Source organism: Dendrobates tinctorius, unplaced genomic scaffold (genome assembly GCF_039654945.1).
Source record: "Dendrobates tinctorius isolate UK_male_01 unplaced genomic scaffold, ASM3965494v1 ptg000138l, whole genome shotgun sequence".
Lineage (NCBI taxonomy): Eukaryota > Metazoa > Chordata > Amphibia > Anura > Dendrobatidae > Dendrobates > Dendrobates tinctorius.
In genome coordinates, this window is record NW_027361806.1 from 4943179 (window position 1) to 4968214 (window position 25036).

Below are 25036 nucleotides of genomic sequence, written 5' to 3' on the forward strand. Positions count from 1 at the left end.
CGCATTATCTATTTTTCCACATACACTACTACTATTGCCAGTTCAGTGCCGATAAATTTTGGATTCCTAATGTGAAAATTGTAACATTGCAAATTATTATTTTTTTTTTAATACAGATCATGATATGGAAAAGAAATTGCCAACATTAAAAAAATACATGTAACAGTAAAACTTGATTTAAATAATCGGGTCATTTTCTCAAGACGAGTTCTCTTTAACTAGCAAAACTTTGCAATCATGGAAGCAAAAAGCGAAGATAAAACTTGCATTTGTGTTTTGCTTTTTTTTTTTCAGGGACATAACTGTGCGGGGAATCAAGTAATAACAGGTCTGAAATCAGTGTGGTCCTAATCAGTGATTGACAGACAGCTCTGCATACAGTGAAGACTGTCAATCAATGACTGGGACCGCCCACAGGACTCCTGCATTCAAACACCAGGGATTTCAATCAATAAAGTTCAAGTTTTAGTAAAACTTTCCACCCCAAAAAAAAACATCTATCAACCTGCTCATCTGCTCCTATTCTATAACATCCTGTCTGCAGATCAGATACTATTTTCCAATATGACGGGTTCCCTTAAAAATTGTAGGATTTGAGAAAGTTGACATGTGAACTAACGGGTCATACAGCAAATGATGATGATGTGGCGTACAGTAATTGCCGGGAATTCTATCGTCACGGTAACTTCTTACTTTCTCATATTGCAGCAATGTTGAAACATTTTTTGGCTTCTGATCTGAATTTTTTTTTTTTCTTTGGGTGAAATTCCCTTTTTTCCTGTCTCTAGCGTGTCCTAAATTCCCTGCTCCGAAGTTCAGACACACACCCAGTGAGCGCAATTATAGTTGTGAGACTTGGGATTTTACATGACGTCCTAGGTTGGTGTGGTTAGCCCGCGGCAATTAGCCATTCATGATTTCTATTTATACCGCCGGCGTTGTATCACCGGCTCCGCTTCACTCATTATCGTCTGAGCGAAGCAAAACGTCAGAATGTGAGCAAATATAGCGGTTAACGAGAGAGGGTGCAGCAAATGACACCGCACTGACAGAGCAAACACAATCCGGACTGGCAGCGAAGAGAGGGAAAAAACAAAAGAGCAGGAAATACTGACAGTATGTGAGGAATGAGGAGAGACCTCAGATGACCCCGCAGACTCGGGAAAGTGAGAAGAAGAAGTGATCAAGATGATTGGATTCTGTAAATCAAGCAAAGACAGGAGCAGTGACAACCTGGACTTGGGCAGAAGAGTAAGTAGAAATACTACAACCGCACTACAAATACCACCGCTGCCTGTCCATGCAGGGTTTTTTTTTCCCCTGACCTGAAATGCGTTGCGACCGTTACCCATTAATCTTAATGGAAAAATACATCAATGGAAAATCAGGAAATTCTGTGAATAAACTAGAGAACATTAACTCTACTTAAAGGGAATCTTGTCACCAGCATTTTGCTTTGTAATCTGACGACAGAATGACCCTGATTCCAGCGATGCGTCACTTTGTTTACTGGGAGTAGTAATTATGGAAGAGTCACAGTTTTCTCTATTGCAGATCTCAGAATGCTGAGCTGTGTATAACCCCGCCCACACCAGTGACTGTACCCTCTATATTCATGAAAAGAAAGCTGCCAATCAATGCTGGGGGTGGGGCTGGACTAGGAGGCACGAAATACCTAGTCCTGTAGTGATAATCTCCCTCTGATAAAACACTGATTGTATGGAAACAGTAAAACACAACCTGTTAGGTGACACATCACTGTAACAAACCTGTCTGCAATTATGTTCATCAAACACCTTTAAACCAATATTCGACATATTGGTATGTACAATGTCAGGTCCCTGCGTATGATTCGGTCTCAGGAGCTGAACCCTGAGTCTATGTCATACCCAGCAGACGCTGCCTGTGTTACACAGCCAGCATTTATCTTTAACAACATTTCGCAAAGCTGAGTTCCACTTCCTGCAGTTAACCCCTTAACTGCCACCGTCAATCTCCGACAGCGGCATTTAAAACACATGGCTCGGGGGGCACGCCGTTCCATGCTCCCACCAGTTATTCCCCCCAACCTCCACGGGACTCTCCAATAGGTGGCCATGGCAGCCAGGAGCTTACTGAAGGCTCTTGTGCCTGACAAAACGGTGCCCCTAAGAAGACCAACCTCTACCTGGGTCATCATAGAAGATCATGATTTTTTACAATATGCTGAAATAAAACAGTATTGCAGTATATGGTACAAGCGATCCGACGATCAATGGTTCAAGTCTCCTAAGTTTTAAAAGTTCAAGTTCCCTATAAAAAAATAAAGTGAAAAAAAAAAAAAAATTCTACCCCATTAAAAAAATAAGTTTATAAACCAATAAAGAGAAAAAAAAAATCAAAACATATGAATTGCGCTCGGTTGCTGCAACTACGGTAAAACATTAAATAAGCAATTTATGGCTGTCGTTTAGTGCCGCCGGTGTAAACGGCCCGTTAGTATGATTAGTACAAGGATCTCTAGACTTCATTGACTGATTAGTTAGAGACATAATGTCAAGAACCAAGAGGCTGCCGACCATGGGTGCAATATCCAGACTTATTCTACTGCTAAGTGCTGTCCCGATGTAAAGGCTTTGGTGTCTTTCTTGTAAAAAAACAAAACAAAAAAACAACACATTTATTTGCAAGAGATGATTCTGTTTGGAATCTAGGAGAGCGTGGGAGGTGGAAGCTGCACCCTGACTTTGCTGAAATCAGGCAGCTGTTTCCCATTTTTCTAAACATCTGCATTTTGGGTCTGGACGCCCAAGATTCCGCTTATACAAAGTAGTATTTTGTTATCTGCGCTTTTCGATTCCCCGGCTACGCCGCTGTGTACGTGCTTTCTCACGTAGCCCAGTATTTTCACAGATCCGAACCGATGATGAATTAAAATGAATGCTGTCATTTCCCCCCTGAAGGCAGAGTGCACTGTCATCCATCAACCAGGAGGCTACTGTGACGGCATCATCACGCACCATCTTTAGCTTCAGCCATCAATGGCACGATGGCTTTTTTCCCTAAAATTCCACCAATTCCCATGTCTATTCATCCAGAAGAAGGAACAAAGGTCACCAACCTCAACCCCTGCTCAATTTATGAGATTAAAAAAGAAGAGAGACGCTTAATAAATTGCCCATTTGTGTCCAGATACCTCAGCAATCTGCAAGTTCAAGCCAAGAAATACAAAAAAAACAAAAAACAAAACTTAGTCTGAAACTCTCCAGAAGCCTCAGTGACATTTCTTAGTGTGGTCTGAATGACGAGGGTGAGGTGGCAACGCTGAGACATTCAACTTTTCTGGCATTTTGTAAAAAGTTTCCATTTGATGTAAAAAGTTTCCATTCAATCAGTAAAAAGGAAATAAAATGACTTCAGGGCAATAACAAAATAAACATCAATTTTTAAATAGGAATACCGGGAAAAAAAGTTATAATTAGGAGGTGCTGTTATGTTAGCATCTGATTAAGGCTTCGTTCACACGCGTGTGTTTGTCGTCCTGTCGTGGAGACCGGTCTTATTTTGGTTGGTTGCATTACTCATTCAAGTTAATTGACCTTCAACAAAAAAATGGAGCGGTACAAAGGTGACCCGTTTTCTAACTGAGTGGTGACTAAATAAAAGTTTGGGAAGCTTTCCATAGTTTCTGCATTTGAGAAAAACGGGTGACGCGTGGCTGGTAAAAACGAACACATGGTCCAAAAGATTGATGAAAAACAGATCCAGAACACGACTGAAAAATAGTCTGGGTTTTTTTTTTTTTTTTTAATTTAGACTTTGTTTAATTTCAAATAGTTTAGAACTCTGGAGCGAAATTTGTGGTCCTGGGACCACATGTGTCCCGCAATACCCATTATGTGCAGACCTTAACTATGTGCATAGTGTTTGGACGCATGTGTTTTCGGTGTCATGGAGAAGACCGGAACCGTAGAGATTATTATGAATGTTGTGCTCTGTGGTCATTTCTTGGCCAGTCATATTTTGGCAGAATGGGTGAGTCCTTAATCCCATAGCATAGAAAGGAGTAAATGTGGTGAAAATGTGGCCATGCATGAGTGCTAAACCGAAAAACTGGACCAGCAACGAGTGCTAAACCAAAAAACTGCACCATGAAGGAGTGCAAAACCAAAAAACTGGACCATGCATGAGTGCTAAACTAAAAAACTGGGCCATGCACTGTATGAGTGTTAAACCGAAAAACTGGGCCATGTATGAGTGCTAAACCGAAAAACTGGGCCATGTATGAGTGCTAAACCGAAAAACTGGACCATGCATGAGTGCTAAACCGAAAAATTGGGCCATGCATGAGTACTAAACCTAAAACCTGGGCCATGCATGAGTGCTAAACCGAAAAACTGGACCATGCATGAATGCTAAACCGAAAAATTGGGCCATGCATGAGTGCTAAACCGAAAAACTGGGCCATGCATGAATGCTAAACCGAAAAATTGGGCCATGCATGAGTGCTAAACCGAAAAACTGGGCCATGCATGAGTGCTAAACCGAAAAACTGGGCCATGCATGAGTGCTAAACCTAAAACCTGGGCCATGCATGAGTGCTAAACCGAAAAACTGGGCCATGCATGAGTGCTAAACCGAAAAACTGGACCATGCATGAATGCTAAACCGAAAAATTGGGCCATGCATGAGTGCTAAACCGAAAAACTGGGCCATGCATGAATGCTAAACCGAAAAATTGGGCCATGCATGAGTGCTAAACCGAAAAACTGGGCCATGCATGAGTGCTAAACCGAAAAACTGGGCCATGCATGAGTGCTAAACCGAAAAACTGGGCCATGCATGAGTGCTAAACCGAAAAACTGGGCCATGCATGAGTGCTAAACCTAAAACCTGGGCCATGCATGAGTGCTAAACCGAAAAACTGGGCCATGCATGAGTGCTAAACCGAAAAACTGGGCCATGCATGAGTGCTAAACCGAAAAACTGGGCCATGCATGAGTGCTAAACCGAAAAACTGGGCCATGCATGAGTGCTAAACCTAAAACCTGGGCCATGCATGAGTGCTAAACAGAAAAACTGGGCCATGCATGAGTGCTAAACTGAAAAACTAGGCCATGCATGAGTGCTAAACCGAAAAACTGGGCCATGCATGAGTGCTAAACCGAAAAACTGGGCCATGCATGAGTGCTAAACCGAAAAACTGGGCCATGCATGAGTGCTAAACCGAAAAACTAGGCCATCAATGAGTGCTAAACCTTAAAAAAAAATAAAATAAAGACCATGCATGAGTGCTATTATAATCATTGTAGTTTATGGGAGAATATACAGCCATAAGAAGGGCACCGCTACCTTCTTGATAGGTGGAAACTCAAAAAATAGAGCCAGTACCTATTAGATCTTATTTCTGTCACATCCAGGAACTTTAATATGGAGTTATTTCTCCAAAGATAACACTGCAGCCCATGGAGTTGGTTCGATCTGATATTGCGGCCCTTGGAGGTAAATCGGTAGTGGGTTGTTACGTGGGGTTTTTTTTTTTTGGTCTCACCGCTGTGAACACTTTGGGGCTTCATTAATGTAAACAAATACAAAACCAAAGTGTAGGTGTCCCAATATTCATGATCCCCAAAGAAATCAAGGCTGGGCTGGTAAATGGCAGTGAATCAGTGTAGGCCCCATAGACGAGTCCTCGCTGCGGAGCAGAACTCACCACTTTCTCCTTGTAAACAATGTATTTCAGCCACTTGAAGTCTTGATACTTGAATCCTGCCAGGACGAAAAGCGAATCTTTCTCGTATTGTTCAAGTTTCTGGATGGCGCCTTCGGGATATGTGATCCTCAGAGTTGTTTTACTCCCCACGTCCTTTTCAAACCCTTTGACCGGCGCAGAATTTAATCTAAGACCGAAAGAAATCCGGAGTTGTGACTGATGCGGAGCGTGAAGCCGACTGTCTATGGACGGGCCGAGGACTTACCGAACCACAACCTCGAACTCGTCAATTTTAGATCCCAGAGATTTGTTGGCGAGGACCCCTCCGTTCCCCACGATGATGCATCGCCGACAGTTCAGGCTAAGGAGAAGCAGAAATACGGATCAGGTTCATACAGTAAGACACGGATAGAAAGAATCCATCATATCCGGAGAGAAGAGGGTCTTCCCCGAGACCTGCCCCCAAGGAATCCTCCTCATAGCCTAAAGATCCCACAGTGAATAATGGAAAAACTGCTAATTACATATTTTAACAAGTTAACCCCTTCCTGACATGGCAATTTTTTTTTTTTGTTTTTACATTTCCGTTTTTTTTTCCTCCCCTCTTCCAAGAGTCGTAATTTTTTTTTCATTATTCCTCTGTCGATATACGCATGAAGGCTTGTTTTTTTATGGGACAAAAATGATAACATCCATTTTATCATGTGATGTACATGGAAAAAGAAAAAAAATAATTATTCCAAGTGCAATTAAGGTGTAAAAATAGTGTTTTTTTTTTTTGGGGGGGGGGGGTGGGGGGATTAAAATGATTACATTTACAGCAATAATAAATGTGCATGTTTTATTATTATTATATTTATTGTGTATATTATATTATTTATATTATATTTATTATTTTATTTTATGTGGCGAAAATTTTTTTTGGAAGATTTACATTTTTTTTGCCATGTTTGTCATTTTCCTAGAAATGTAAGGTTTTCAGTTTCCGGTCGTTGGGACTGTGAGAGGGTTTGGTTTTGCGCCCTGAAGGGATGTGTTTATTGCTACCATTTTGGGGAAGATATAATGTTTTGATCGTTTCTCACTGCAGCATTGCGGCAGCCAAAAAACTCCAATTTTATTTTATTTTTTTCATTGCGGTCTTTATCAAACGGCCTAATTAGTTCATATTTTTAAAGATCAGACTTTTACAGGAATGGAGATACCGCATATGTCGAGTTTTTTCACCTTTTTTTTTAATGGCCGAAAAAGGGAAAATTTTAACTTTTATATTTGTATTTTATTTTTTCCATCTGATCTCTAAATTTTTTATTTTTTACTGTATCTTGTAGTCCCCTTTGGGGACTTAAATCTGTGATCATCACACGGCTTGTGCTATGATAGTATTACTGGGTATAGCAATAATCACGGTCTCCTATGAACACCGGCCATGGGTTGGCTTTTGATAGCAGTACTGTGACAGGCATGGGGGTCTTCTTCAGTAGACCACCAGCTGTCTTGGCAACTCTTCATTAATCCATGACTGCCGATGGACGGTTAGAACAGCGAATCCCCAGGGTCGCGCACTGTAAATGCCGCGGTCAGAGATTGGGGTGGAAGAATCATTTTCATCAGTTTGCTGATCAGATGTTCAATAGAACTGACACAGTGTCTCTAATCAGTAAGGAAGAAATCTAGCACCCAGTGTCTGCCATAGTGTCAGGCACGGCGCACCTTCATGCATGGGCAGCGCACACTGGTCCACGGGCAGCATGTGTCAGGCACTGGCTGTATGATGTCAGCCGGGTATGTGTGACTCTGAAATATAGCGTTTCGTAGTAACATATACTTTTAAAATCCGCGCTAGAGACTGGTCAGACAGGTGGCTCCTCGGTGGCTTTTTCTTGCTCTGGATTGACCGGTCTCTCCCTCAGTTTCTGTATAGGGAGAGACCTGTCAGTCACTGGCCCTTTAAAGGTTGCCGCCCCATAGTTATCTGTCTCTATGGTTGGAGTCACCCGAGCCTTAGTTCTCTGATCCAAGAGAATCCGATATTATGCAAATCACACTCTGATCAAGCTCTGATTTCCATCTTCTGCATTGTGTCAGTCCGTGGAAATCGCACCGCACTCAGATGTCATCCAAGTGCAGTCCGATGTTTTCCACGCACTCATTGACTTGCATGGGCGGGTGCGATCCGAATATCGGATGCAAATCATGCATGCTGTGATTTTATTTTTTCCCCAGTACCAGCTTCGTCAGAGAAAAAAAATCAGACATGTTCACGGTCCCATAGAAAAACATTGGTCCGAGTGCAATCAGATGTTTTCTTGGACCAAAAATGTGAGGTTTGTGTAAAGCGTCTAAGCAATGAATGTGCATTACAACATGACTGCCCCGTATATTACCACACTCCTGATAATTTGTGAATAAGTAGCAGTGAATTCTGAATGACTCACGTTTGGGGGGGGGGGGGGGGGGGGTCACGTGATAAGTGGGACCCAGAGTTAGAGGCATTAATAATACAGTCCATACAGTCCCTGTGTTACAGGAATATGGAATAATCTGCAGCGTCACTCTGACTCATTAATATCATGATTACAGACCTTCACCATTACACTGTGCACTCGATATTTCGAGATTGTCCATTGACTTATAGCTAGGAAATTGGATAACCCCGTCCCCACCATTGATTGACAGCTTTCTGCCTATGCAGAGAGGACACAGAAAGCCGCCAATCAATGGTGGTTATACAGAGTTCTCATACAGTACCCATCCTCAAGACAGATTTAACAGGATTATCCAGCATCTCTCACTTCCACATTAGGTGATCGCCACTTATCGGATCTTAAAGGAATTTGTCAGCAAATTTTTTATATATAATCTATCAGCAGCAAAATATAAGAGGCGAGACCCTGATTCCAGTGATGTGTCACTTACTAGGCTGTGATTTCTGTTTTAATAAGATCAGTGTTTTACAGGCAGGACATTATCACTACAGGACTAGGTGTCTCGTGCCTCCTAGTCCAACCGTGCCCCAACACTGATTAGCAGCTTTCTGTCAATATACGGTTTACACAGAAACCTGATAATCAGTGGGTTTTCTCTCCTCATATCTAGCAGTGCTGGGAATGCTGAGCTGTGTATAACCCCACCCACACTACTGATTGGCAGACTTCTTTGCATAACCCCGCCCACTCCCCTAATTGGAAGCTTTCTGGGTACAGAAAGTTGCCAATCAGTGATGGGGGTGTGGTTGGACTAGTAGGCACAAGGCACCTAGTCCTGTAGTGATAATATCCAGGCAATAAAACCCTGATCTTATTGAAACAGCAACCCACAGCCTAGTAAGTGATTCATCATTGGAATCTGGGCTCTCAGCCCCTACATCCTGGTGCTCTCAGATTACATAGCAAAAACAGATTCCCTTTAATAATGTACTTGTCCTATTATTATTTAAAATACCTTGTACGCAACCTACAGATGCCAGGTCATCAGCGCCTCTCACCTCCTGATAACTGAGATGAGCAGGATAACCTCATTAATACGAGTAATACGTATTTCCACTAATAAACAGCAAGTGAAGATCTGTGAATAACTGACATAAAAAGTTCTAAAATTCTGCAGAACTTTTGTCAATATAATATATATATATATATATATTTTTTTTTAAATTCATTGTTTATGTAGGGTTAAAATATTCCAAATGTTTGCCGTGAAGAACAACCGTGACGATACTGTACCTGTCCAGAGCTGGCGTCAGGCGGTATTCTTTTGTAGCAGACAAGGTTGCTTTGATTACGTTTTCTGTACAATAGAAAGAATGTAATGTGATGTTAGGAGATGAAGCAGAAGCAACAAGAAAAGGAGAGTTTCGGGAAAATAATCGGAGATCAAATATCAGCAGGATCTTTCCACATCTGCGCAGATCGTCAGCTCTTTGGGCCAGGTTCGCCTGCGGTTATCTCTTGAATTCTAATTTTTCCATTTAGATCTAAAACCCCTTCTAAATTCCCCTAGACTATAAACACATTCCTGAACAAACAGCCTTAATTCCACGTCTTCTGTTTATGGGAAACTCGCATTTCAAAAAATAAAAAAGGAACGCCCTTTACCAGCAGGAGCATTACATAAGCAATGCAGTCATCGTCACGAGGACGGCCATGAAGGGTCTGCAAACATTACACTATGGATATGGCATCCGGATTTATTGTGTAGGGGAGGGGGACAGTAATTAACTGATTCCTATACAATCTCAAATACACAGTTTCTGCCTTGTGCACTTAAAATCAAAAGAAATCTTAAATAGAAAAAAGCAGAAAAAAATGCAGTAAAAATTGTATCTCTTCTTCTCTTTATCTCCCCACTTTGATCTAATTTTACAATTAAAATGAAGAATTATATAAAGAAATCTCTGTGCCGCAGGCGCTCAGCCAAGTCTTTTGTTTGGCTGTAAGACAACTGCCTGCAGCAGGAGCCTCCCCCCTCTACCCTGTCTGTAATGGCAATTGGGACAAGATTGTAAATCCCTGCACCCTATCTGCAAATGAAAATGGAGTAGATCAAAAAGAGAAAGATGATAAGATTTGTGTTCTCTGCAGGATTTCTACAAGACAGTTTTAGGAACATGCCGAATCTGTGTGAGCAAATACTATCTGATGTTTGCTGTTATTTACTTGAAGTACCGCAGTTTTTTTTTCTCTGTTGCATTTTTTGTGCGCAGAAAGTCTGCTGCGTTTCACTGTCCGAGCATAATGAATCTGATCATGCCCACTGTGCGTCTAACAACGCTGATCAACAATTTTTTTTTCTTTATAGACTTCTTGAGGGCCTGAAAATAATGCATGTAAATAAAAACAAATCTGCAGTTTTTAAAGAAAGTTTTTTTCTACTAAAACATTAAAAAAGAAAGTATCTTCGATTCTGCATGAGAAATGCATAAAATAAAGGGAAAAACAGAGAAAAGACAATAATTTAGAAGATTGTTATTGCATTTTATGGTGCAACAAATGCAGATAAAATAACGCCGAAATAATGCAGCATTTAGGCTACGTGAGAACGTGGCCTTCGTGTTCCTTTAAAGCATATCTTTCACCGATTTTTTTTTTTTACCCAATTCAGAGCAACATAATGTAGGAAAGGAGATCTTAATTCCAGCGATGTATCACTTACTAGGTTTCTTGATGCAGCTTGGATAGAATTTCTGTTTTCTCTGCTGCAGATCTAGCAGTGCTCAGAATGCTGAGCTGTGTATAACCTCGCCCACACCACTGATTGGCTGACAATGTTCAGTGTACACAGGAAGCCACCAATCAGTGGTTAGGGCGGGGTTACGCAGCTTAGCTCGACTGGTGTGCATGTAACACCTAGTCATGCAGTGATAATCTCCTGCTTATAAAACACTGATTGTATTGAAACCAAAGCAAATTGCTGAGCAAGTGAAACATACCTGCTCTCTGCTTTTACATTATGCTGCTCTCAGATTACATAGCAAAAACCTGCTTGACAGATTAATCTCTCCAATGTTTTTATAGTGGTGAATTTAGTGGCTCAAGGTGTAAAGACGTCATCATGTCCCTTTATCGTCACTTTCCATTAGAAGTGTATACTGAGGGATGTGACTCAGCGTCTAGGAAGTCTCCGAGGGAAGAGAGGCCATGACACAAAGCTACAAAGTGCTGGAGAGGCTGCCAAATAAATCACATTAATATTGTCTTTTTGGACATGATGCAGAAACCGTAAAGTTAATGAGCATTCCTGCACCGACTTCACTGGAACGCCAAGATTAATATTTGTACTGAACTTAAAACAACTGAAAGGAGAATAAACCCCGATTCCAGCACACAACCAGGTACATCTACCAATAGACATAAATCCATCGAGTCCAACCTACAACCTAACAGGCTGATTCAAAGGAAGGCAAAAACCCCATGAGGCAGATGCTAATTGCCCCAACTCCACATGTGGCTACTGGACTAGTTCCCTGGATTAGCATCTCATCATAAAATCTAGTACCCATAACTTGTAATATTATATCTTTCAAAAAAGGCATCCTGGGCCTACTTGACCTTGTTTAGTGATTCAACAATTACAATATCACGAGGTAGAGAGTTCCATAACTTCACTGCTCACACAGTAAAGAATCCATAATCTCACTGGTTGCACAGTAAAGATTCCAAAATATCGCTGTTGGCACTGTAAAGAATTAATATCACTGCTCGCACTGTAAAGAATCCATATTCTCACTGCTCGCATTGAAAAGAATCCATAATCTCACTGCTCGAACTGTAAAGAATCCATATTCTCACTGCTCGCATTGAAAAGAATCCATAATCTCACTGCTTGCACTATAAAAAAATCCATAATCTCACCGCTCGTACTATAAAGAATCGATAATATCACCACTTGCACTGTAAAGAATCCATAATCTCACTGCTCGAACTGTAAAGAAACCATAATCTCACTGTTAGCACTGCAAAGAATCACTAATATCACTAAAAAATGCAGAAAAAACAGCACTCACCATTCCTTAAAAAATATGATGTCCTTTATTTCATGTGGTGGGACAGTGAGCGGGAAAGTGAAGGAGGACAACAGCCATTTGGATCCGCAGAAGCGCTGAGAACGGCTGTTGTCCTCCACTTCCCCGCTCACTCTGCTTTCTAAGGACTGTCCCACCACATGAAATAAAGGACAACATATTTAAGGAATGGTGAGTGCTGTTTTTTTCTGCATTTTTTCACTATACTTCTTTCCATTTTACATGCATTATCATTCCTATATTTAAGTGCTATGCCTTACATTAACCAGCGAATCGCGCGATGGTTGACTGGTTGGTGCCATTTTTTCTTTTATCTATATCATTATCATATATATATCTACATCATCATCTATATCATCTATATTATTTCTATATCAATAATATAACTACTCACACTGTAAAGAATCCATATTCTCACTGCTCACATTGTAAAAATTCCATACTCTCACTGCTCGAACTGTAAATGGGTCGCCCTCCCAGGGCTGTGGGGTACTCAGTACCGGGCCGGTCTCTCACAGGGGAATGTCACAGCAGCGGTGACCCGGCCCGTGGCCCTGGGCGCCCATTGTCAAAGGGAGGAAAGTTCAGTGTGCTTATGTGGATTAAAGTTTATGAATTGATTCGTGACGCCACCTGTGGTGTTCGGCAATGATGATGTTAAGCCGACGCTGCAGACAGATCCTCTGGGACAGATGGTGTGGTGCAGCAATGATGTTATAGCCCTCCACAGGCAGGGCTGTAGTCCCAGGGCAGTGTAGGTGAAGTGACACGTAGATGGTGCAGTGTCAGGCGCAGGGGGATGCAGCAGTGCTGGGCAGGTTGGTGCCGGAATAAGTGGAGGACACCAGGGCATGTAGTTCCAAAGCTTTACTCACAGTCTGTTGTGGTACCAGGGGCCCACATCCGTGCCGTGTCCTCCGGGTCAGGAGCTCAGCCAACCTCCAGGCAGGATGAAGTCCTCCTTTCCAACACTCCACCAACATGTGCCTTTTCTGAACGTCTCCCTTATTGCGCCTTTTGTGAAGTACTCACAGTACTGAGTTACACTGGAGTTCCTCCTGTCAGATGTTCCTATGAACTCTACTTGTACAGCAGACAGCTGTAGCCTGCTTCGGGGACTCCTTACTACTTAGTCCCGGCTCACTCACGTTGCTGTTGTGCCCCCAAGTCTGGTGTGGGAATAAAGTGGTGACAACTTCTATTCCTCTGGTGTCTGCTGCAGGACCATTAGTATCCATACAACCTCGGGGACCGGACCCTGGCCATGCGCTTAGAACTTGGGAAGGGTTCTCCTCTAACCCTAATCCTTAGTTCTCTTCTTCTCCTCACGTTCCGTATTAATCCTTTCCTTCCTATGGAGAGTTAGGCTTTCTATCAATGTTCCTTTCCTGTGCCAGCGGACCCAGGTCACTGAGGTCGGCTGCAGCACTTCCTTCCATCCATCCAACTCAGGGGATCTTCTCTCTCCGACTGACTTAGTCAGACCCCCCCCCAATCCTATCCTCTTCCCGCTCTTTTTGTGCAAAACTAAACTCCACCCGCCTCCCAGCACGCTTCGTGTTCCAAGCAGGGAGCCACCAAAGGGTGCTTTGCTACACTACTATGTTGTGTGGGATGCAGGTGTTGGAGTGTGGTCAGGTGTCTCCACCTTACCTGGATGGTGGGGCACCACACCTCAGGAGGAGGTGCAGTACCTCTGTGGCGACTGAACCCTCAGGGGCGCCACATAAAGAATCCATAATCTCAATGCTCGCACTGTAAAGAATCCATAATCTCACTGTTCGCACAGTAAAGAATCCATAATCTCACTGCTCGCACAGTAAAGAATCCATAATCTCACTGCTCGCACAGTAAAGAATCCATAATCTCAATGCTCGCACTGTAAAGAATCCATAATCTGAGTGCTAGCACTGTAAAGAATCCATAATCTCACTGCTCGCACAGTAAAGAATCCATAATCTCAATGCTCGCACTGTAAAGAATCCATAATCTCACTGCTCGCACAGTAAAGAATCCATAATCTCACTGCTCACACTGTAAAGAATCACTGCCTGTGATGAGGATTAAACCTCCTTTCCTGTTGACATAGAGGATGCCCCCTTGTCACAGTGGATGCCTAAGTATAAAAAGGTTATTATACAGATCTCTGTACATTGTAATGAGAATGCTTCTAAGACTTAATTTTTAAGTCTGGTGACCTGTCATTGTCCTGCAGTTCATCGATTCCCTTAATAGCCTTCGTTGCTCTTCTCTGCACCCGCTCTAGTTCAGCTTTGTCTTTCTTATACACCGGAGACCAAAACCGTACAGGGGACCTTAAAAGAGCTGCATCCTCTAATGAGATATGATGTGTGATTTAGACTACCGTAGACTCCAGTAGACTGCGCAGATGAGTTGGAGTCACTCATCATGTCTTACATTGGCGATGCTGAAACCATAGACAGATGTGAAAAAGGCCCCAGAGATGGTGACTTATATTGCAATATTTAGCCAGACCGGCTATGGAAAAACCTGGCAGGATATTACATTCAATGACCATCCTGCCCTATGATGTAGTTGCAGTCAAGCAGGATTCATCAGTACAATCCTTCCTTGCTGCTCTGATGAATCATCTATTATATCCTAAACCATTTAATCATTTCAATATTTTTTACCATTTTTATCCTGTTAGCTGAGAATTTACAAGCTTTATTGGTGTTCTCAATAGGGAAATACCCATATCTCATTCATCCCCCCTCCGGCAGAGTATAGAGCCATAAGCTGAGCACCTACAGAGCTGGATGAGGCGGTGGAGCTGTCAATCTCAGCTTCGTGCTCCTCGCCTCGCTCTATTCCCTGTAACTATAAAGGCTGCAGCATCCGTCCGTCCACTGTCACTACTCGCAGACTCAGAAGGAATGCATGGAAATGTCAGTCATCCAGAGGGCAGATCTGCGGGAAGGAAGACATGTTCCTGCAATCATGAGCTGGGGATAAATCACTGTTGAGCATTTTGTCTTTCTTGCCATAATAACGGGGAATGTCATTTAGTAGACCTGGCATAGTTGTGAGCTTATAGAGTTATAGTCGTATGACCTTATAAGACTTTATTATTTCCATGATAAGAACAATTTATCGGTTTATTTTTCATAAAATTGTGTCCGATTTATTTGTGTTATTCGCGGCATTTTTTTTCTGACAACGAACAGCAGAACATTTACAGAATAGGCTTCTAGCAAACTCATAGCATGGAACAGTGAAGAATACGCGCTGCCGGCAATGCCTGGGCTCCCAAGATTGAGAGCAGCGGGGATCAGTCTCATACCCCTTATTAGGCATCATCCCAGCAGACTTCTAACAAGATAGCCCCAGTTAGGACATAGAGGTCTCAGCTCCCGATTCCCACTCCAGCATCCAAGACCCTTACTTATGAATCCAATTGCCGAGAGACACTTTTTCTCCTGCACACAATCCTTGGCAACCGGAAAGTTTGCGTTTTAGTGTCTTTATATGCCCTTAGTGGCCTCTTTCTACTACGTCTAGGTGTCCGCGCCCAAAAATGATGCACATAAAGTCTGTGGAGCCTCATACACGGGACTAGCCAGATCTTCCTCCAGGAAGGGCCACTTAATATGATGGTAATGGTGGTTTCCGAAAGGAGCCACTCCTTGGCTGGGTCCTTCCTTGGAGGAAGATCTGGCTAGTCCCGTGTTTGAGACTCTTAAATGAGGCTCCACGGACTTTATTTGCATATTTGTATTTCCCAGGGAGCATTGCACCTAGGATTTCACTGATTGAGCGCCTTTGCCGGCTGCCGCAGTGTTTTCTTTGACTGGTCTCCCTGAGGTCAGAGATTGTTTCGTGACAAAAACGATGCACGGCAGAGCACACGTTCACTCTGCGGCACAATTATAGTCTATAGCCACGTTGGTGCATATGGACGAATCCCATTATACAGACGTAAGCCCCGTGTGGGGCCACCAGGTGGATACCGTAACGGACTGTGAAAGAAGCACCCTTAGAGAGAAGTCTGCCCTTTTGTGATTACAGCTTCCCTTTTTGGAAATTTGATGTTTGACCCCAGAGTTCAGCATAAATTCAAGTGATCAGTTCCCCATGGATTGGTTTCAGTCTGGATCTATGTTAGGATGGGAAAACTCTAAAATTGCTGATAAAGATAACTGTTTCCACAGGTTGGAGACAACTGCTTTATAGGATAAAGATTTGAGGATTGTGACGGCCACGGGCACAAGGAAAACTCTCTTTTATGCTCATGGAAACTATTCAATCCTTGTGGCTTGGTGCCTTGCTCTGTTGTGTTCTTCTGCCATAAGGTAAACCGCTTGCTAGAAGGGTTTGACTTTGTCAGCCAAAATACTTTGTTAAAGGGGTTGTCCAGGCTTGGAATCCAAGTCTGCAGTCACATAGAGTGAATCCTTCACCAGGACTCTCCGGTGTCGGCGACGAGTGTGATTTTCATGCATGAGGTCACTTGCTGACTAGAGTTTAGAGGTTTCTTCATATTTTCTGAAATCACTGGAAAAAAAATCCACAACATCTGACCCTTACCGTTCCTGTAGAAAAATATGTTATTGCATCAGGGAAACCATCAACAAGCAGGTTAGCTGCAATTGACTCACCCTATATGGCTTTTCTTTTACTGTAGTTATTATTTATCTGATTTCCCAAGATGGTCTAGTATCCAATTTTTATAACTTCCGGAGAGATTAATAATTCAGCAATTTACCAGTTCACTAAACTGGGCTGAATGCCTGCGAAGGTTCCTTGGAGAAGTTTTTGGCAGTTCAAGCTCCATCCAGAAGTGTAACTAGAGGCATCTGCGCTTTGTTGTGAGCCGCCATACTACATCATGAAATACAATATTCTTATACGACAACATGTAAGACATGCCACAGAGGAGGCTCTCCAGCTTCTGAGGGAGACGTCTAATTTTAAACATTACTATGCTAGAGGGCCCCTTTGTGACTCACGGCACGACTCTATGCCACATCTGCCGTGAATCAGTGCAACAAAACAAAGGAAAGTCGGGCAGAACAATAGAATACAGATGACATTAAGACTGGTAGGAATTCCAGAAGGTATGGTAGAAGCCACAGGGAAAACAATCAGCCACAGGGATGCTCCTGCAGCCCTGAAGTTACTTTTGCAATTGGCCTGGGGTGCAGGCATTTTACTTTTTAGAATGGAGCAACTTCCCTCCGTAGACTTTCTGCAACTGTAAGATTTATGCCTAAACCTGTTGGAGGATAAAAAAAAAACCTCCACTAAATACTTACTCGCTGCGGAGGTCAGATTTTAACAAATTGGCTCTATATATAGTCTAGAAATGTAAAAGTATAATAAATATCAACGATGATGCGGCTTTTTTTTCTTCTCCAGTCTGTTCCTACTTTATGAATTGTAGCGAACAGTTGTTGAAGACTGGAAACTGTCAACAAGCAGGCCAGTTTAAGGCTATGTGCACACGCTGCGGATTCACCTGCAGGTTTTTTCGCGCGGATCTGCAGGTAAAACCGCAAGTAAAGTGACCTGCGGTTAGCCTACGGTTTTGCCCTGCGGTTTCACACCTCTACTATGTTAAAGGTGTGAAACCGCTGCGGAATCCGCCCAAAGAATTGACATGCTGCGGTTTGTAAACTGCAGCAAAACTGCGCGGAAAAAACGCAGCGTGAGCACAGCGGATTTGTAATGCCATAGGCTAACATGGTACTGTACCATGTCTGCGGAACTGCTGTGTTTCTGCAGGGCCAAAAACGCTGCGGAAACGCAGCAGAATCCGCAGCGTGTGCACATAGCCTAAGTGTTTGTACCCCAGTGATAATCCATAAAAGTATATTAAAGGGGTTGTCCGGTCTTAGGGTACTAGTCTGCAGTTACTTTATGTGACTGCAGACTTGTGAGTCCTTAAATCACATGAACTGCACGCTGTGAGAATTCTCTGCCACCGGGAACGTCACCGAAAGTATTCGGTCAAGAGCAGACTAGACGTGCATGGCCTCGCTCATTACAAGTGTATTCGGCAAGGCCAGGCACGTCTAGTTGGAATGTGGCCGGAAGTATGCGGTCATGTGCAGACTAGACTTGCACTGCCTTGCTCATTACAAGTGTATTCGACAAGGCCAGGCCCGTCTAATTGGAATGTGGCCGGAAGTATGCAGTTATGTGCAGACTAGACGTGAATGGCCTCGCTCATTACAAGTGTATTTGGCAAGGCCGGGCACGTCTAGTTGGACTGTGACCGGAAATATGCAAATCGTATACTTGTGGTCACAAGGCTGTCTGCTCCAGGCACGGGCACCGGAGAATCTTGACAGTGTGCAGTACGCATGCTGTGAGGATTCCCAAGTCTGTAGTCAAAAGATTGAATGCAGACTTGTAGCCTAAGGCCAGACAACCCCTTTAAAGGTGTTGCATAAACTGTTTTCTTCAGGAGAGCACAGCTCCTCTTGGAAGGGCAATCTCCTGGCCTAGGAAATCGGCCACCGCTGATAGACTGCAGTGGTGGCTGGTAACCTAAGCCGTAAACTGTAAAATTAAATTGTTGAGGAAGAAGAGGATTTTTAATTGGACATAAAATGCAACTTGCTAGTTTTTACAATTACTTTGTAAGTAGTTGAGATGACTCCTTTAAAGGGGTTATCCCATAAAGACCATCCTTTCTGCAGCTAATGATTTTCTGGTAAGTTGATCACTGAGTTTTCCAGCTGAAGCTACTACAACCATTTGCCGCAGTGCAGTGAATGCAGTCCCTGTTGTATCGTCCTACCATCCACACATTATAGTGTAATGCCTGTCCTCATGTTGCACCCATACTGTGCACTATATGGCACATCAGTGACAACAAGTCTCCAGTGTTGAGCAGCAGAGAAGCCGCAGACACGTGCGCGGGAGATTCTTACACGTTGGCCGGTGAAGAATGAAGCCTCAGTGGCACGAACATCAGCAGAGAGTCAGCCCAACCGCAGCATTGTTCATCTCCGCATGCAATGTGGACGGCACAAACCATCAGAAAAATGTAACGGTAATTACATTCAGCCCTCGCTGGAAATGGCAAACAAGCGCTAATTGTTTCTAGCTTCATGTGAGACATTTAGGAAATGTTAAAGCCGACATGAATGGCAGCAGTTGAGCAGAAGTTTGGCAGCGAGACAGACTGGTTGTAAGGCTCCATGTGGACTGGAAATGTCAATGCTGTTTGTCTGGGCTATTATTCAGGAAATCCGGTCAGGGTAATTACACATTACAGCAGCACAGAACGAGAGCAAAGGGAGAAGATCGACAAGATCTTCAGTATTTCATGTCCAGCTCCAGCCTGGTGTGTTTTTTTTTATTTTATCAACCTAAGAAGGATTGCAATAAATTGTTCTAGTATGTCAGCTATTTTCTGCAGGGGTAAGAAGCGCTCCACACCTGTCTTCTGTGGAAAAGAGCCTTCACTACACCTGCAAATACAACCCAAGGAATCGTTAAGACAATGAGCAAGTCTCTACTATTCGGTTACCCTCTCACTAACCTCACCTCTCTCCAATCTATCCTGAATGCAGCACCACAATCATATTCCTCTCCAGTCGTTACACCGATACCTCCAACCTGTGCCAGTCATTACACCGTTTGCCCATCCACTACAGAATACAATATAAACTTATCTCTCTCCCACAAAGCTCTACAAAAAATTGCAATGAGATTTCTTTTTTTTTTACTTTGGCCTATCTACTTTTATTATATTACAACCACTGATCAGTTCTAGTTGCTATATTGAACTTCTGCAACATTTTGGCTGAGATTTTCCTTTGTGTCAAGTTTCTTCCCTTAGACCACATTCACACTCTTCAGTATTTGGTTAGTATTTTACATTTATATTGGTAAGCCAAAATCAAGAGTGGAACAATCAGAAGAAAAATATAATAGAACACGTCACCACTTCTGCATTTTTCACCCACTTTTGATTTTGGCTTACAAATACTGGTGTAAAATACTGACTATGTGAACGTGGCCTTATAATGGGTATACACTTTGAACTTGTAGTTTTTCCCATTTTTGAAATGTCATCAGAAGCACAATGTACGGTAATTAATGCCCCTCTTTTTGGGATATAATAGACATTACTAGTATGACCTTCCCCTCTGGTATGTGTCACCATTTTTCCTTTATGACATTCATTTGATGCGAATCATTATCAATAAATCTTTATACATTTTTATACTTCTATGTTGATAGTCTCTCCACATTTTTTACGCCTCACATTCTTTGAAATCAGAGGCAAAAGTCTAATCCAGGCAAATAATTCACTTTTTTTTTTACTGCAATGAAAATTTACAATAAAGGTAGCATTAACGTATAAAATAAAGGTAGTATTATAGAATGCAGTAGTACTGTTTAGAAATTTTCAATTTTTTTTCTCATATACAGCACCTATGCTAAACTATTTATCACCATGATCATTGACTAAATACAATCCATTTGCATTCATCTGACTTCTTGCAGAGGCACATAGGTACCAATATGGAGCATACAACGCACCTGGCGTTCGCCATGTGTTGGGTCTAAAACTAATGAAATTCCACCACGTTCTGTACCTAATCTTCACCTCTGTTCTCAGAATACAAGCTCACATAACCAGAACTTCATCAATCACCCTCATGAATATGTTCCTTCTTTTCTCCCAGCCAAGGAAAGCACAATATTAAACTCATCTGGATGGACCACTTGCACCTAATGAAGAACATACAGCCAAGAGAAGAGGGTTTACGAGAGGAAGTTGTGTTCTGAATGATGCACTTGAAGACGTCTCCAGAACAGATTCTTCTGAATCTTTAAGAAAAAAACAAACCAGTTTCCTTTCATAAACTGTTACCTGCAACATCTGCCGAGCAGACATATCTGAGATCCCGTCTCAATAACATCAGTCACGAGTTGTTTCAATATACATAAAAGAACTTTGCAGACTCCTGGACACACGTCTTAGGACCTCAAGCAGAGTTTACACTTGACAATTTTTCACTTTGGTCGCATCACTAGTTTTTTTTTTCAAGTTACAGAATATCGAATGCATTTTGGTTGGAATAACATCAGTCTCTGTAAAGGGAAAAAAAAATTCTAACCAATCCAAATCCTTGTTTGAAAGACATCAGAGGATCCACTGACTAGTCTCTATAGACGATAGATAACTTGCTGGTAGGCACCAATAGAGGGGTTCTCTTGTGTTCCTAACTTCAGTACACTACTCCCCTACCCGATGAGCTTCTGCTTGAATCATAGAATCATAGAATCGTAGAGTTGGAAGGGACCTCCTGGGCCATCTGGTCCAACCCCCTGCTCAACGCAGGATTCGCTAAATCATCCCAGTTAGATGTCTGTCCAGCCTCTGTTTGAAGACTTCCATTGAAGGAGAACTCACCACTTCTCGTGGCAGCCTGTTCCACTCATTGATCACTCTAACTGTCAAAAAGTTTTTTCTAATATCTAATCTGTGTCTCCTCCCATTCAGCTTCATCCCATTGCTTCTAGTCTTTCCTTGTGCAAATGAGAATAAAGTTGATCTTTCTACAATGTGACAGCCCTTTAGATATTTGTAGACAGCTATTAAGTCTCCTCTCAGTCTTCTCTTTTCAAACTAAACATTCCCAAATCCTGCAACCTTTCCTCATAAGACAGGGTTTGCAGACCGGTCACCATTCTGGTCACTCTTTTCTGAACTTGCTCCAGTTTGTTGATGTCTTTTTTAAAATGTGGTGCCCAAAATTGGACACAATATTCCAGATGAGGTCTGACCAAAGAGGAGTAGAGGGAAATAATTACTTCACGTGATCTAGACTGTATGCTTCTGTTAATACGTCCTAGAATTGCATTTGCCTTTTTTGCTGCTGCATCACACTGTTGACTCATATTCAGTCTGTGATCTATTAGTATACCCAAGTCTTTTTCACATGTGCTGTCACTTAGCCCTATTCCTCCCATTCTATATATGCTTTTTTCATTTTTATTGCCCAGATGTAGTACTTTGCATTTCTCCCTGTTAAAAACCATTCTGTTAGTTGCTGCCCACTTCTCCAGTTTATTTAAATCTTTTTGAATCCTCTCTCTCTCTTCTCTAGTATTAGCTATCCCTCCTAGCTTTGTGTCATCAGCAAATTTAATCAGTTTACCCTCAATTCCTTCATCTAAATCGTTGATAAAGATGTTGAACAATACAGGGCCCAGGACAGAGCCCTGTGGTACCCCACTTGAGACATTCTTCCAACTGGATGTGCAGCCATTTACGACCACTCTTTGGGTCCGATCACTAAGCCAGTTATGAATCCACCTAACAGTTGCCTTGTCCATTCCATACTTAGTCATTTTTTCAATAAGGATTGTATGAGAGACTTTGTCAAATGCTTTGCTGAAGTCAAGATATACTATATCTACAGCATTTCCTTGATCCACCCAATCAGTAATACCATCATAGAAGGAAATTAAATTAGTCTGACATGACTTATTAGTTACAAACCCATGCTGACTCTGTTTAATCACTTCATTCTTATCCAGGTATTATCCCCCTTGCTTGGGGGTGGTGCTCTAGTGAATATTGACAGGTCTGGCCGGTGGCATGCCTGGACCATAAACTCGAATTGTGAGCTCTCCCATCCCAATAGCAGAGGCTGATTTACCTCTGCAACATGACAGAAGTCATGGGGTGTTTTTACAAACACTTTGCAATTTTTCCCCATTTAATAAGATAAGACAACCACCATTAAAGTGAACACTAATGAAGAAAAGCTAATTTCCATCATAAACTTAGGACTTTGTGTTAACATACCCTAGATAGTTGTCGAAAGCTGCTACTCCCAAATTGTCTATAAAAATAAGTTTTATAACCCATGAGAATTAAGAATCAGGCATATTAACATCCAACAGTCCAATTCTGCTTTTCCATACAGTATGTGTCATTGAAAGGGAATTCGGACACCCCTATACACATTAGATGGTCAACTGTGGTTGGCCGACATTCATCTGATGAGTATGGTCACATTAGCAGATGAGATTGTTCCGTGAGTATATTGGACCTTTGCTCTTGTAGAATCTCATTGTACAATGCAAGAATGGACACAGAAAGAAGAGGCCCCTGAGCAAGAACTATATATATATATATATATATATATATATGGGCCCTTTGAAGTTCAATAGCTCATCATAATGTAGAATTCAACCTGCTTTAGAGGTGGAAGTGGCCCCCTAAATCTCTTAGGGTCCCAATTCCACAGGTTGCACCAATGGTGTATCTGCCTCTAGTACAGTGTAACAACCTGGTCCCATCCATTGCTTGCATGGCTGCCAACGGTGTGTCCTTGGTGGATGATGAATGTCGTTACAACTCTGCCAGGTATGGTTTCCATGTGTGCACATCATGCGATCTGTCTACTGCCACCAGCAGCATGTTCAGCAGGTTCGGATTGTGAGGTCTGTTCCGCTTGGCTACACTGCAGGTAAACAAATGCGTCTCACCCAGGGTGACCCAGTGAAAGACTAGCCATGTCACAATGATCAAAGAGATCAGGTAACATGATCCGGGGAATGGGGCAACTCTTTTGCTTTTTTTTTTTTGCATATAGAAAAGTTGTAGTTGGTTTAACTTGCTGAGGAGGTCAATCTGCAGACGGAAATGTGCTAAATCATTTATACTACAAATCAGCCAAGTGATGAAAGAGCATCTGGATTGTGAAGAAATTCTACATTTACTGGTATCACCTCTCCACTGGTTAAATAAAGCTGACATATCAAGCACATCGCCTTAAGGGTCGAGCTGCAAGCAAGAAGAAATACCATCTTTAAGAGACCATCAGAGATAGCTAACTGGCAGGTGCCAACCACAACGGACACCACTCAATGAGATGTTTCCAAGTTAGAGAAACTTCTTTGTACCAACAGTACAGTATACTCTTGGGTTTTCATTTTTTTTTTTATACTTCTTCTAAATGTGGATCTTTGGTACTCAGACTGCAATAAGGAGACAGAAGACCTGATAATAATGGAAATTATGAAGACCCTATGGATGGCACAAAGAAATCTTCTTGTACAACCTCTTAGCTTACCCAGAATGGACACCACTCAATGAGTTGTTTTCAAGTTAGGGAAAGTTCTTTGTACTAACGTTATAATAAACTCTTGGGTTTTGACTCTTTTGATACTTCTCCTAAATGTGAATCTTTAGTACTCTGGCTGCAGTGAGAAGGCAGGAGATCTGTTAAGAATAGAAATTATGTAAACCCTCTGGACGGCGCAAAGAAATCTTCTTGAATAACCTTTGAACGGAATTATACGTTCCACAATTCTCAACCTCCTACAGTCATCAGGAACTGGTGGTTGCTCTTGGGATCAAGAACCAGTGAAGTGATGATCAGGGCCGGCCCAAGAGATTACGGCGCCCTAGGCGAAACTATTTTGTTGCGCCCCTACTATTCTTGGCAGTAGATGAAAACTTGGGATATAAATTTAGGAGCAAAATAAACCACAACAACAATGATTAATTAACTCTCTCCTAACTCTTGAATCTTCTGAGAAGTTGTATAGGACAAATATATACAAAGTAATCAATAACACAAAACAAAAACCACCATAGGTAATTAAAATTTTTGTTTCCTTGCCTTTTTTTTTTGAAAAGGATGACACTAAGTCACCGAGATTAATTTGTTTTGCAACTTCAGATTCTATCGAAATTGTTGCCAACCCAACCAACCTCTCTTGCGTCATATTTGCCCTTAAATATGTACACTTTTCTTTCCATCCCTAAAACTTTTTGCCTTTTGAAAAGATTTTTTATAATTTTTTCTATTTTTTCTCTGGCG

General features: G+C 42.1%; 1 protein-coding gene across 6 annotated transcripts in view; it reads right to left on the minus strand.

Moving 5' to 3' along the window:
* ST3GAL3 (ST3 beta-galactoside alpha-2,3-sialyltransferase 3) overlaps nucleotides 1-25036 on the minus strand; it is a 251348-nt gene that overhangs the window by 10713 nt on the left and 215599 nt on the right. For 5 of the 6 annotated variants that reach the window (XM_073544500.1, XM_073544499.1, XM_073544501.1 and 2 more), the window contains 3 exons: nucleotides 9415-9478; nucleotides 5958-6053; nucleotides 5693-5879 (listed from right to left, as the gene is read on the minus strand). In XM_073544500.1, coding sequence (XP_073400601.1) covers nucleotides 5693-5879; nucleotides 5958-6053; nucleotides 9415-9478 — 347 coding nt within the window. Of the gene's footprint in view, nucleotides 1-5692; nucleotides 5880-5953; nucleotides 6054-9414; nucleotides 9479-25036 lie in introns of those variants that run through there. The other variant, XM_073544504.1, reaches the window with a different exon arrangement.